Source organism: Plodia interpunctella, chromosome 8, assembly GCF_027563975.2.
Source record: "Plodia interpunctella isolate USDA-ARS_2022_Savannah chromosome 8, ilPloInte3.2, whole genome shotgun sequence".
Taxonomy (NCBI): Eukaryota; Metazoa; Arthropoda; class Insecta; order Lepidoptera; family Pyralidae; genus Plodia; species Plodia interpunctella.
This window is the reverse complement of record NC_071301.1, coordinates 3,106,132-3,120,783: the sequence shown is the minus strand read 5'-3', so window position 1 is coordinate 3,120,783 and position 14,652 is coordinate 3,106,132. Positions and strand designations below refer to the sequence as shown.

Genomic DNA, 14,652 nt, shown 5'->3' with positions numbered 1-14,652 from the left:
TTGTCTTTATTTTTCATAACTAATAACTACAAATTAAAAGCAATGGTCTTATTGTATCAGTGCCTTAACATTAGGTAATGCACATTTTGAAATCAATGGGAGTAAGTAATAACCATAAAATTTAGAATTTCCCAGAAAGTAGTTTAAAACCATAGAAAAAAGAAATATGTTTAAAATGTTGAATTGTGTCAACTATTCATTATTTGCCTCGTCTAATTAAACACCCTTTGATAAAGACTTTATGTAGTCCTTTTCTACCAATATTCCCTAAGCAAAATGCAAAGGGGGACAAGTTATTTGAGCTAAAGTGACCAAATACTTGCTTTCTCATTAGCCAGATTGTAGATGTATTATCCAAATTATTACAACCAATAATATTGTAGATACATTTATTTACTTTAAACAGTATAACAAGGTCAGTTGCCATTACAACGCATTATCACTACGGTTTGAGAACGCCTATTTTCTGCAAGGCTAACTGTGCGGCATCGGCTTTCGCTTGTTTCTTGTTGGCGCTCGCTACTGCTGGTTGGTATTCTACGCCCGCTACTTTTACCTGTCCAACAATAATTACCTACTCATTATAATATCAATACCATTATATATTACTAGCTGCGCCCCAGGGCTTCACTCCCGTGGGAATTCCGGTATAAAAAGTACCATTAAATTACAAGTTATATTGTAATCGTGTACCAAATTTCATAACAATCGGTCCAGAGATTTTATGTGAAAAACATAATCTTCACAAACTTTCGCATTTATGATCTTAGTAGTATTAAAAATGTTGACGTGCTTCCCTAGTGGTGTTTTGCTATCAATCGCTGCAGTTAGACCCAATTATTGTTTACATACTATTTTGCTCCTGTAGTCAAAGTTTAAAGTATCCTTTGTAGTCTATTCTAGTTTGCTTTTTACCAAAGTCTAATAAATTCAATTTATGTGAGCGCACTTTCACTACACAATTATGATGGCCAAAATATGTATATGGAAAAGACAAGGCAAAGTCTGGTCATTCTTTCATAAATTTGTAGGTAATATTAGAAGGATTAATTATTTTACAGCATTACCTTGAATAAGAAATTCTTCTTGTGATCTGGGCCACATTCGAAGCAAAGGTTGTACTCAGGAGGTCCTAGTTTCTGCTTGGAACAATATTCGCCCAACAATGATACCGGATGCTTCCCGCCGGCTACCACCGGGGCCGTGCCGCGGCGCCCTTGCCGGTTCGGTTTCATCTGAAAACAATAACTCATTAGGAAAATATCGATGAAAAATTAAAACATCTGGATAGCAAGACATTTCATTACATACAAGCGAGTAGAGAGTTTTTCTGATTGTATGGTCATAAAGGCCGGTTCGCATTTTAGTGAGTGCGAGTGATAAGTAGAAATATTTGGAGTCGCACTAATCAAGAGCTGATGAGCTGAACTTTACAGATTGTGTCCATCACACTCGCACTTAACACTAATAGGCTTTAAGATCTGCTAAGTTAATTAAAAGTGATCAAATTAATAACATGTTGACATCACGTAAGTAGTTGTGGAACCATGGAAGTTGGTTCCAGGAATAGAGGAAGACCTAAGAAGAAATGGATGGAGTGTCAAGGATAGTATGAACAGGAAAGGAGTATCAATGGATATGGCAAATGACAGAACGAAATGGAAGGGACTTACATACTGTGCCGACCCCACATGAGTGGGATAAGGTCAAGAAGATCATGTAAGTAGTTGTGATCACATTTAAAATCTTACATCCAGTCACCTTAAAACTTAATGCTTGAACGAAAACTTAGCTAGTAGGAACTGATTTGTCAAATAAAAATAAGTAAATTCTCAAGCTTCATTTTAGTCCATAGCATTCAACGTCGGATCTACTTACTCCTTTGTTTTGTCTGCTACTGACCTCCTCCTTCGATTGCAACCCTCTTGTGTCTAACTTGACTTCGAGGAGCAAAGGTTGGAGGGTCCCGGTACCTTCTTTACCCAGCCCTTGACCCGGGGTCCAACCCATTTTCTGTAGAAGTTGCATCCCCATGCCCCCTTCTACGGGAGCTGCTCTCACCAATTGATCCTATATCATAAACATTCATTTAGACATGAACAAAAAAAAATACAACAGGTGAAGATTTTCAACTAACTTGGAACAAATAAAAACAAAATTTTAAGAGCAAAATTTTTTTAAAATAATTTTCTTTATCATGGAATTATGTTCCTTCTTCAGATGTTTCCTCCCGATGTTGGTCGGATACTTACCTCTCACGCTTTGCACCTATCACCTGACGCCCATTGGGTAACGTAGTGCTCGCATCACCTTATCACTTAAAAGCTGCAACAAATATTCATGTATTCCCCATATAAGCCATGCTTTTCTATGAGCGGACGATATTCCGAACTCTGCAAATGCAGAGTAACGAATAGGGAAATGCTCACAGAATCACTAGGCTCGTGAAAATAAATATTGACTGACTAATAATAAGTACAATATTTTTTTCTAAGAGCATAAACACAATGAACAAGATGTGGATTCTGCTAACGTTACATTTCGCGTTTCTATAGTTTTTCAATAGTTCTTATTACGTGGTAAGAATTTTTGAAAAACAATTGAAAAACGATTTTGACTTAGCGTTAGCACAATGGATACCCCTACTAGTTGTATTGTGAGTCTCTCTCAAATGATAGTAAAAGCGACAGTGCTATGTTGGCGTTATTAATGCCTTTAGTTAGTTTGGTATTCATAGATTGGAAGTACATACATACTTAAATTATAGTATTTTTAAAATATTTATATTCATTATATATCATTGAATAAACAAAAATACATAAATAAAATTCAGTCAGCCGTGAATAAGAGGGGGAACACTGAATATTTGTATGCAATACTTAATAATGGTGATTCTCATGCCATATATCAATATGGCATGGGAGTTACCATCGGATGCCAAGGCACTGTCATGTGAAGGGCGAACTGCGAAAGTTCGCTCTTCGCACGGTGATCAAACATGGTTTTTCGTGATGGTTACAACAACATTCTCAGGCTATGCTCATATTTTCAGACTTGACTTTTTGAATTTGGACTACTATTTTCGTATCGCTTTGTATCCGGTTAGGTTTGTTTGTATAGGTGTGTCCGTTTTCAATATCATGAAAAATATGATACGATGATTAGATTATTTTTGGCCGCGTACTCGAGATAAATTTTATCAGCTATTTGTATAACTTCTACAATGAAATATAGTATATAGTAGTAAAATTTTGGTGTTATAATATAATTTTTTTAGAGAATACAATTTATTCTTAAAAGTTATTTTGGTGTAAAAAAATATGGTAGGTATCAAATGTTTGTTTCCTAAGTAAATGTTTCACCATGGTTTCATCTCAACCTTTTATTTAGCAGTCATACTATCTAGTCGTGTGTCACGTATTTACTTCAATGATTCAATATTTTGGCAACAACGAAGCATCTCGTATATTCTATTTTAGTGCTCTGAAAGAATGCTATGATACGCCAATTGGTATTGTGTTGTGTGTGTGTTATAATATATTGTTTATCTAACAGTTTCTAAAATAGATAGTAAATAGGAAAGTAAGTACAAAGTACTATTTATATATAACCTAAAAACTGAAAATTATCTTATCAAAACGTGCAAAGTGGCAATAATATTTTATCAGGATTTCTATCAGTACTAATCGTGGTTGTTTATGAATGATTTAATCATTAATTCTATTCTTAAATTGTTTGTAGTTGTATCTATATTCGTTGAATAATTACGCATGCATCTTTGTTTCGATTTCATTAAGAAACCCTTGTTGGTCGACGGATAGACATACAATGGTAGCCTTATCCTTTCATCGGATAAGACCGCCATTGTATATTTACGCTTTAATTTTTATTACTTGTATTTTTTTTACAATAGTTGAATGTTGAATAGAAATGTTATATGCACAGTAGAGTCACATAAGGATCGCGACCCCCTAGCAAGGAGGAGGATGTTATTGTAACCATCACAAAACACAATAGGTCGGAAAGTATAATACAATGGTATTATAGGTCCCGACCGCCGCGAGCCGCGTGGCGCCCCGAGCGGAGGTGGAGCTGAAAGTAAAGTTATTGAGAGAGGTTTAACGTGTCAAACACTACTTCCGTTGCAGTACTATATTCATTTGTTTCAGACGTTCAGTTCAGTTAGCGACCTACTTCAGATAACCGTAGGCACGAAGAATACTAAAGAGCATAGTTTCATGTGGCCATAAGATAAAGTGAATTTACAGGAATCCGGAGATCAATCATCGTCCTCATGATTTCAAATCTTAACCAAATTTCATCAAAATTCGTCCATAACAGTAGCTTTAGTGTGCGGTGTTTTTATCTACAAAAATATCATTTTCTATTATTTAATCGAGAAAAATAAACTGAAAAAATTGTCTGTATTCAAATGTTGAAAGTTAAATTTTAGTTTTATCTACTTCCGCTTATCCTACAAAGTAGAATTTTTCCACGCCACTTTAGGAAACTTCCTAAACAATGCATTTACTATATTAAGCACGACCTGATGGTACAACCCACTTGATGCTATAAGATCTCTCCGACGACAACAAAATCTTGTGTCAAAAATGTCGTTTTAGTAAAAAACTTGTCATAATTTAAGATAATGAAAATCTGTGGTTTTGCCGTTGCTGTATGTCGAACAAAACATAATATTTTTGTATAAAAGGTAGAATGGCGCCATCCTTGACAATGCGTATTACCGAAAAGTCTAAAATGCCATTTTTATAGAACAAATTGGAATATAATACTGCAGCTATGTCATGTTTGATACATTAAATCATCTTAACATTTTTTTGCGTTCTTTCATTATCACAATTAACATTTATGTAATCATCTAAAAAGAAATATTGTGATAAATAAAGAACTGTTTTTTTTTACTCTAGAACCAATATTAATGAGAAAGCAATAGGTATAAATTTGCTATGGCAAAATTCTCAGGAAGAAACACAAAATAATTATTTAAATGGTTGTCCTTCGTCTTGAAAACATTGAAAATAATATAATCAATGAATTATTAATTGAAATAATGTTCTTAGCAATTGTGGTATATTTAATAATGGGAACTTTTTAAAATAAATCAATTAAGAGAATTTGAGTTTCATAATACTGCTTTCAAATAATATTTGGTCTACTGAGTATGATCAAAATAGAAATACATATTCCCTCTTATTAATACATTTTAATCTCTGTTTAGAGCTGAAATCTTTTGTCTGAAAATTAAATATAAATAAAAGATCGAGAAAAATTATATAAGTATACTATTCCAAGTCTAATCAGAAAATATTTTTTACTAATGAGAGGGATTTATATTTGTCTATACCAAGTTAGTTAAGGTACTATGAGGTACAAAATCTAGATATCGACCATAATGTGCGAACATCTCCCATGTCGTAAGTTACCTCTCAAGTTAGATGGGAGATTTTTTGCACACCTTGGTCTATATGTCTTTTTATTGAAATAAACACTTCAAAATGTGCAGAGAGCACATTAAATCTAAATTATCATAAAAAATACATTATCAATTTAGCCGAGGAGTTACGAAAAACCTATTTATATACGAAGTGGTAACGGTACAACGGGAAGATACTTTATGCGAAATATCAAGTTATCGGAATGACTACATTTTAGTAGTGTTAGAGTACTAAAATGTAGTCATTCCTTTTATTGTGATGAAGTGATTGAAATTTATTACCTTGAATTTTCACGTAAAAGATCTATCTGAGGTATCTTATCACTTCTTACTTTAAAAAAATTGTTACAAAATACCTGTTAATTGTAACAATTTTTACAAACAACAAAAAAAACATATCACAATTTTATATCTCAAGTACCTAAATAAAGTCGGCATAGAGATATAATTTCTCAATAAAGTCGCTTAACAGATACTATGCGCATGCGCATCCATAACAAAGACGACGAGGAAACTTTCCCACCGTGGGTATCTATTTCGGTGGAAATATCTAGAGTTACTTGTATCAAACGCAAAACCTCCTAAAGACTACTTGGGTACATCAAAATTAGTAACTTTTATTCTACGACTTTTCGTGATTTGTAGTTTTTTTTTTCATATAAAAAAAAAAAAAAAACAATCTAATTTGCGTTTCTACTCATCACAACTCTATGTAATAACCACGAGACAGTACGTTATGTAGCGGAATCGAACACAGAGCTAACGTTTTATAGAAACGACATTAAAACAAAAAAAAAATAAAGCAAAATGTATTTATTACGTTCAGCAGACAAGAGTCGTAGAACAAAAGATGTCAGTCTGTAGGCAAGGCTGTGCGTGAGACACAGTGACAAGTGTAACATGTGTACCTTCTTGGCCCAGGCCTGCGCGCCGCTGGCGAGCTCCCGCGGCGTGAGGATGTGCGCGCCCGTGGAGCCCGTGAACTGTCCCGCCCGCCATCCGAACTGATACGTACGTTACATACTTACTCACTTATACATACTCAATAATATATTGTAATAGGTATTGTAATAGTTGCCATTTTTTTTGTTTTAATGACTATTCGAAGGCTCACATATCATTAGAAACGCCACAGTGAAAAAAATACTGTGATAATGACAATACTTTCAAAGATATGACAAAAAATAAATCACACATTTTTGGACTCGTCCAAACGCTCCATACTAAATGACACTAACAAGTGACGTCACAACGTGCGAAAATGCTCGCGAAGAAAGATATGTTTGTTCGCGTTTATGGTGATGATTTCTTAATAAAAGCTGTTACAAAATTTTTGTTATTCATGATGGTTAAATTTACTTTTATAATTTAATACTTTTTGAAAATGGACTTTCCAACTTACTTTAAATAATTAGATCCAGCTGCATTGTTTCAGTCTATGAATTATCATAATGATCCTAATTATATCTATTTTATCTAGATTATACATATTTTTTACAATTCTCTGACTTTGGCAACTACCCTATACCTCGCTGTCTGTCTATCCCTATGTATGTATGCGCCGGCGTGACTCCATGTTACCATATTCACATAAATTATTATCGTTTCATGGGTGAATTTTACGAGAATTTTGAACTCCGCCGCGGGCTGTCATTAGTGTTTATTAAATTGTACCAGGTACACAGTAATAAATTTAATCATCCAATTTTATAAATAAGTAAAGTACTGTGTACAATGTTAACTTCGTTTATTTAAAAAAAATATTTATTAAAAAAAAATGTCGAGACACTAATGAAATTCTACACGCCGCGTTAAAACGCTCGTGAAATTTACCCACATACTCAAAAATATATAGTAATTTCTCGCTGTCGGTCTGAAGCGGTGGTGGTGTTTAAGACTGTGGATCGAAAGGTTTCAATATTTCCGTTTTCGTATCCTACTCGAGCCATATGAGTTTTTATACCGATCTGACCCATATATAGTAGTTTTCATCAACCACCACTTGCTTCGGATGAAGGAAAACATGATGAGGAAACCTGCACACCGGTTGACAGTTTAGTTCCCTAGTGTGTATGCGACTACCTGCCACTAGATGGTAGTAAGTAGTCGTAAAAGTTATGTCAGATGCCTTTAGGAGACTTGAATTTTTATTCAAGTCGCCTAAAATCTGACACTAGTGTTAGCAATAAAACACTCGATATGATGATGCTGTCGGTCTGTCCCTATGTATGCTTACTTGCGTAATTTCTGAATAAAAATTACGCTAGTGTTATTCCAAGGTATCAGCTACCTCATTACCAAATTTAATAACAAGTTTATTTGTTAGACGAATTAAAAACCCCCGACTTTCAATATTCATTTCGCTACAACTTTCGAAAGGCTGAACCGATTTTAATCAAACATATCTAAGAACCACCGGATAAAAATTAGCTATCAAATAAAAAAAAGAAAACAAATCAGTTCCAGTTGATGTGTTATGGTGCCACGTAGAAAGACAAACAGACACACTTAGCGGTCAAACTTATAACACCACTATTTTTGTGTCGGGGGTTAAAAATTGGCCCAGCCATTTAAGAAGTAACAAATATACTCAAAAACTATCGCCTTTAAAAAATATTTAAAAAATTCAACTTACTCCACAATTAGAAGTCAGCTCATTCCTTTCTTGTTCTCGACGAATCATGGCTATCTTTTGTGATACTATAGACGCTACATCCTGAAACAGATAACATAAAACACCCATATAACATATAACATTTGAATCTCCAAAAAAGCTCTTCTACTTACTAATACAGTATTTATTTTATTTATATGTCGAACACTTATCATTATAGGATAATCCTCGACAAATCCACCAAGCTATCTTCCAAAATCACACCACACAATAACATATACATATCATCACAATAAATCATATAAATATTAACACAGCATTTTCTCCTGGCACGGGCGTAAGTTAAATTTAAAATATTACCTTTACAGTTTGTCAAGAAAGTGAAGGATATAGAAGAGGGCGCTGTTTCCTGTCGGCTGGCAACACTGGGAGTTTATTACGCAATCTTGGCTTGTTTAGTATTGCAATGGCAAAAAAAATTGTTAATAAAAAATATGTTTTTTTTTATTCACATTCTTGACAGACTATAATAAACATATTCTATAGCATAAAGTTGAAAACACTTAGGTTCTATAATGGGATTATGGTATTAATACCGAGGAGCCAAAACATTATACATATATAATGTTCAAAAATCATAGATAACCTACAATTTTCGGTGGTTCAATTCCCGGCGGGTAGGCCTGCGGGCCCGGCGCCGGCAGCGGCGGCGGCGCTGGTGTGGTCACCGACGTTAACTCTGAAATAATTTATTGTATTTATAATCGATTATTATTAGAATCGATCGAATTAGATATAGATATATTCAGAATCGATTTCATGCATATTATGAAGTTTTAATAATTGATCTTATACGCTTGTTGCAAATTTTTGAGATTCTTGCTATTATTTTACTTTGTAATCTAAAAAACTCAACATTTCAATAATTCAGCTAAATGCAGTCCTTGCGTTTGTTTTATTATTGTCTTCTATTATTTGTCCAATCGATTCGCTTTTAGTTATACCATCGAGGTTGAGGTTTGAACCGTGGGCTTCGGGTGTCACAGACGCGAATGCAATCCAAAAATGGTACGTCGCATGCAGGACGAGCTACGATTACAGGAACATTTAACGGGCAACACATCATTCTTTCCATTCATTACAATTTACATGAGCGAAGTCGACTATTTCACCCGAGATAAAGGGAATGAGTGAGAAACAACGATATTGTAAAGGTGGATTCAGACTTGTGTAGTGAACTCACGCGCTCCGGTGGTAAAGCCCTTCAAATAAGGTGCGGTGGTGACTGGCGGCGCCGGCAACGCCAGAGGCGCCGAACTGGTCCTGGAAATTCATCGTTATAATAAACCATCCAAATTCAACAAACTTATTTTCGCTTTTACAATATTAGTTAATATTAGGTATAATATTAACTAATACTAATATTGTAAAAGCGAAAATAAGTTTGTTACCTCTTCACGCTCTATCTACCCAACCGATATTCTTGAAATTTTGCATACATATAGTGTGAAGTGCGGAGAAGGACACAGGGTACCTTTTATATCGGTCAAAATAACTGCTCCCGTGGGAAATCTCGCGGGCAAAAACTAGTGATGTTATAAATGTGAAAGTATGTTTATTTGTAGGTTAGAATTATTAAAAATTTGCATAATGTATGTAGTAATGTATGAAGAAAAAAGAAAGAAATAATGTCTTACTTTGCAGGTTCTATTGCAGGGGTCGGCTTTGCAGGCTTAGGATTCGAATTCAGCTTGGCGACTTGCTGTAAACAATACGCATTGTTACTTTCAGGAGTTCAGTCATTTATAAGGAAGGTACCCTATGTTAGGTACAGTAGTTTAAACACCATTATTCTTGAAATAAGTAGTCCCAAAACTGATGAAAATTATTATTTTTTCACTATAACTGTTCTAATTAATTAACATATCAAGACACTTTACATTCATCATATAATCAGCTGGAGCAGGTCATTGACCCCACAAGGCTAGATTTAAGTGAAAACATAAGAACGCAATGAATTATAAAATACCATCAAAACTAACTGAATATTAATTTTTATATTTAACTGTGTTATCAATGTTCAAAGTTCATAGTTTAACAACGATCTTCTATAACCCGCACATCTGTTTAAGATTTTAGAAATGTGCAAATTTACATGGACACAAACATACAACTCTGTAAGTATGTGAACATTAAAATTAATTTTTTTGGCAAGTCATCATAGATCATAATAATAATAAAAAAATATCCGTTGCTGAATACACAACCCAAACTGGATTTAAATTGAAATTTGCTTTGCACTCGTCTCGGACTTTTGGTCATTAAAGCCGCAGTTACACTAGGGAACATTTGACGCGCCACATATAGGTCTTTCCTTTTCATTACAATTTGCCTGAGTGAGATCGACTATGCGCCATTTCACTCAAGTCAGTGGTAATGCGTGAGATGTTCCGCGTCAAATGTTGCCTAGTGTATTCGTAGCTTCAGTCTGGGCTTTCAATTCGTTGGATGTCGTCGTCTATCCATCTCATCGGTGTTTTCTTGCGTGGGCTCCTGTTTTTCATTCTAGAAGTGTAAAGTAGGAAATAAATAAACATCGAATAGTACCATATCCTTCCTGGGTGGGGAGACGGGCACCCACTCGGAGGCCTTCTCCCGATGTTGTGAGCCAGAGGACACCGGGAACTGCAGTCGCAGCTCCTCCTTGTTGGCCGTCGGCAAGCTGCTGGTCTTGATTGGCAGCGGGGCACCGCCCTGCAATATTGTACATTTGATTTTTGAAATAATTGGCAATGTGACCAGGTATAAAATTAAATCTATGAAGGTATTTTGATCAAAGATACAGTTTTATCCCAACTAATATTATAAATGCGAAAGTAAGTTTGTTTGTTACCTCTTCACGCATTATCTACTTGACCAATTGTTATTAAATTCGATACACTGGTAGAAAATAAACTGGAAGAACGTAAACGTAACGTTTTATTCCGAAATTCCCACGGGAGCGAAGCCCCGGGGCGCATAATTTATTATATAAATTATTAAAATATATTGACTTATAATCAACTAAAACCATAGTCAAAGCCAATGTGGACATATGGCCTAGGTTTATTGGAATCGCCATGTACTGTACACCCACTACTTTTGATCTATAGGTACTCACTCTGATGTTCATAACAATGGGCGCCTTTTCCTTTACAAGGAAGGGATGATGGAAGGCGAGGGTATCTTCGTTCTCACTCATGTCCTCATCGTTGGAAGAAACAGAAGATAGTTCGCCCAGTGCCTCCTTCTTGGATAAATGCTTGCAGAAGTCTGTCAGTTCGTCTACTGATTTGCCTGAAAAATAATATTTTTAAAGTTACTGTTTTACGCTAACTCTCAAGCTTCGCTGCGTCACAATCCCCGATGAACCCCGAAATACACCAAATTTAGAGAGAATAATAATTAATTATTCCATCAATTATTATATGTATACACATGTCTCGAGCTTACCTCGATCTGTGTGCTTTGCCTCATTTAATTGTTTCTAATATGAATTAATTCTGACAGTGACTGAGATATTTTGTGGACGCGTAGTTCCAAACCTAGAATAGGACCATTCCATATCCTCCCGTGGACGTCGTACGAAGCGACTAAGGGACACATCGCCTAGGCTGCTGATAGGCCACAAGATCATTCCCGAGAAGGGTTACGTCATGTAGGCTGCCGGTTGTAAAATCACGGCAGAGTACATAAAATTTTAAGTTTCTTTAAGTTCATTTATTCGCGGCTTCACAGCTCTGAACGTATGCTAACATACGAAGATGAGAGGAGAGATTAAAGTTTAAATGTAGAAAAATACATATACATACCCCCGGACTGTATGGCGGCCATGACCTGGCTGCGGGTGTGCGGCGGCAGCGCGGCGGCGCCGGCGGGCACGGCGCCGTTCTTCAGCATGTTGATGGCGTTCCGCCGCGCCACCTCCAGCAGACGCTTCTTCTCGCTGTCCGCCAGCCTCACGCCCGTTGGTGACCTGGACATTATATTTTAATAAACCATAGAATTAAAATCAAATCTTTTCGAATTTAATAGATCATAGAAAAAGAAATAAATAGAATAAATTGATACAATTCAATAAAGCACAGCACAATAATGGGTAAATGATTGTAATAAAATGGTCTTCTAGAATGCAAACATTTACATTTAATAATTGGCACTACTACTAATTATTCACTTGTTAAAAAAAATTATATTTTCCTAAACTAATCAATATGGGACTAAACAAGGATAAGTATCTTGTTTAACCAGTGTGAGAAATAGACATTATTAATGAAAAATATGGGACACTGAAGTGTGACTATCGACGGAATAATCTATAGTTTCAGTGTAGTAATATATCATCGCACAGAGATGATACGAACGAACGCAGCGCGGGCTGAAAAGATCTAGTACTATACTCAAACTATCGTCGATAATCACATGTGAGTGATTATCGACATTTTTATATAAAATTTTCCACAAACCTAGACCTCCTGCCTCTATGCCTCGGGGAGTGATGCCGCGACCTCACCCGGGAACGGGACCGAGAGCGCCTGGATCGCGATCCATGTCGCGATCTGCTCCTGCGCCGCGACTTAGAGCTGGAGCGGTGATGTTTGCGGGACGCTGACCGGGATCGAGATCGTCTCGATCTGCTTGATGACCTGGGAAGTGTGGTGATGAAATAGCGTTTTATTTTACTCCTGTCAAGTGGTCATGTGTGGTTCAATTCATCCCTGTGTTATGTCCCCCTAGAATTAAACTGGGTGAAAGAAATGGTACCATAATGGTACACTGTTCTGTTGCTTGGGCTGGCTTCCCCAACCAGAAAGCCATAGTCGAAGTAGTGTTTTGTTCTACCCAATTTTTCTACTGTTCTGTACTAAGCATATATTTTTACCAAAAATATGTTTTGTCACTATCACATTTCATAATATGAAAGAGACAAAACATACTTTACTATAAAGTATTTTTTTTTAATAACAGACAAAAACTTTATTTTTTTAAGTAGTAGCTTGTAGAATGAAAGCTAGAGCCTTCGGAATTATTACCTTCTATGAGAGCGACTCCTGTCTTTTCTAGACGACTTATGAGAGCTCTCTGAATGTTTGCTCTTCTTTACTGTAGGTTTTTCTTCTTCAGACCTATAAAAAATATTGTTGTAAATATTTTTCACTGATATTCAATTGATCATGCAGAATTGAAACAATTCAAGTTTTAAAAAGTTAAATGTAAAGTAAATAATTCTATTAATGAAAATAATATCCAAAGAGTTTAAAAGATAGTATAGTAATGACAATAATGATCTAAGGATAATTACAATTTATTTTCTTCTGCAGCTTGTTTTTTTAATATTCCTCCAGGATCAGATGTCTTGGGGAAGTTTGAAACAACATCGGTGGCAGAGCTACTAGATGAGTCTGAGTATTCTCCCTCCTCAAACTTCTCCTTTTTCTTCCTTGCTTCCTCTTCAGCCTTCTTCACAGTTTCCTCAAACACTGTACTGAATTTCAAGTTCTTTATTTGAATCTTACCCTTAGTTTTATCATTATCAGCATTTAAATCATTTCTTTTATTTTCTAACTTCATCCTCAAATCGCTTAGATCCAAATTTTCTCTGGGGGACTCTGGCATTGGAATGAGACTAGTATCTATCATATTAACACTATTTGATTCTTCAAACTTAATGATAGTTTTCTTAACTTCCTTCGGTTCCTGTTTAACCTTTTCTTCTTTGATCTCGGGCTTGATGTGCTCATCTTTAAGCTTAAAATCTTCAGTTCTACCAAACTTTTCAAGTTTGACTAAGAACTCAGGATCGTGCTTTATCTTTATAGGGCTTCTCGACCGACGCCGCAAAGGTGAACGTTCGCTATCTTTGTGTTTCTTAGACTTACTCTTTTTTCGCTTCTTATGTTTGTGAGAATAGGAACTATCAGAATCACTGCTACTGCTGCTACTTCTTCGTTTTTTCTTTTCTTTTTTATGTTTCTTTTTACTTTTCTTTGGTTTCTTTGCAGAAACGTCTTCTATTTTAGGTGGATCAGCATTGAAAGCACTGAAAAGTTCAGAAAGAATCTCACTCGATGACTTCGTGCAATCTTCTTTTTTTCTTTCTGGAGTGGTTTTTTCCCTTTTGATTAATTTTTCAATCTTATCTATTAAACTAGTCATGGTTAGACATGTGTTTGTTTAAACAGTTAGCGATATTCTTCCTATGAAATTACCACTTGAAACAATCAGTCAGTATTACATGCTCTCTATGAAGTAAACAACAATCACTAGTAGCAGTAGCCGTCGTGCTCAGCCATTTTGTTTGGTTCTAAATTTGATTGATTGACAGTGACAGCTACGCTTTATCTATGGTCAAATCAGAAACACCAACATAAAGATAAAATAAAAAATTATGAAAATGTAGTTTACGGATGAATACGCCCGTTAGTTATGGTAATCCCTATCCACGAGCAAGTCGCGGCTTGGGGGCTCTTATAGGTACCTACCTACTCCTGACCCTGACCTTCGACTGGACCCTTCGAACAGGGTCCAGCAGGAGTAGGCTAGC

General features: G+C 35.6%; 1 protein-coding gene and 1 long non-coding RNA gene across 5 annotated transcripts; one reads left to right on the top strand and one right to left on the bottom strand.

Moving 5' to 3' along the window:
• Nucleotides 1–372: 372 nt before the first annotated feature.
• Nucleotides 373–14,422, bottom strand: Son (Son RNA binding protein). Of its 4 annotated transcripts, none has more exons than XM_053748378.1 (14): nucleotides 13,411–14,422; nucleotides 13,142–13,234; nucleotides 12,575–12,754; nucleotides 11,921–12,084; nucleotides 11,230–11,405; nucleotides 10,677–10,823; nucleotides 9,767–9,831; nucleotides 9,313–9,392; nucleotides 8,720–8,808; nucleotides 8,091–8,171; nucleotides 6,364–6,459; nucleotides 1,879–2,070; nucleotides 1,068–1,235; nucleotides 373–556 (listed from the first exon to the last, which is right to left on the bottom strand). In XM_053748378.1, exons 1-14 carry the CDS (start codon nucleotides 14,262–14,264, stop codon nucleotides 443–445), a joined length of 2,499 nt encoding a protein of 832 aa, XP_053604353.1. In that variant the 5' UTR covers nucleotides 14,265–14,422; the 3' UTR covers nucleotides 373–442. The 4 variants fall into 4 exon arrangements, with proteins under 4 accessions (XP_053604353.1, XP_053604354.1, XP_053604355.1 ...); XM_053748379.1 differs by having other exon boundaries at nucleotides 1,903–2,070; XM_053748380.1 differs by lacking the exons at nucleotides 373–556; nucleotides 1,068–1,235 and adding an exon at nucleotides 2,253–2,325 and having other exon boundaries at nucleotides 1,931–2,070.
• On the top strand, nucleotides 3,450–8,725 carry LOC128671687 (uncharacterized). Its single transcript, XR_008404870.2, has 3 exons — nucleotides 3,450–3,582; nucleotides 6,377–6,466; nucleotides 8,438–8,725. It is a non-coding gene; the product is annotated as an uncharacterized LOC128671687 (long non-coding RNA).
• Nucleotides 14,423–14,652: the final 230 nt, after the last annotated feature.

What these genes read in the sequence shown, in the direction of transcription:
- Son (XM_053748378.1), bottom strand. Translation starts at nt 14,264, where the DNA reads ATGACTAGTTTAATAGATAAGATTGAAAAATTAATCAAAAGGGAAAAA. An exon ending in GGCCGCCATACAGTCCGGGG is followed by an intron (nt 11,406 to 11,920) that starts GTATGTATATGT and finishes ATTATTTTTCAG; the next exon opens with GCAAATCAGTAGACGAACTG. An exon ending in GGGCTTTACCACCGGAGCGC is followed by an intron (nt 8,809 to 9,312) that starts GTGAGTTCACTA and finishes AAATTATTTCAG; the next exon opens with AGTTAACGTCGGTGACCACA.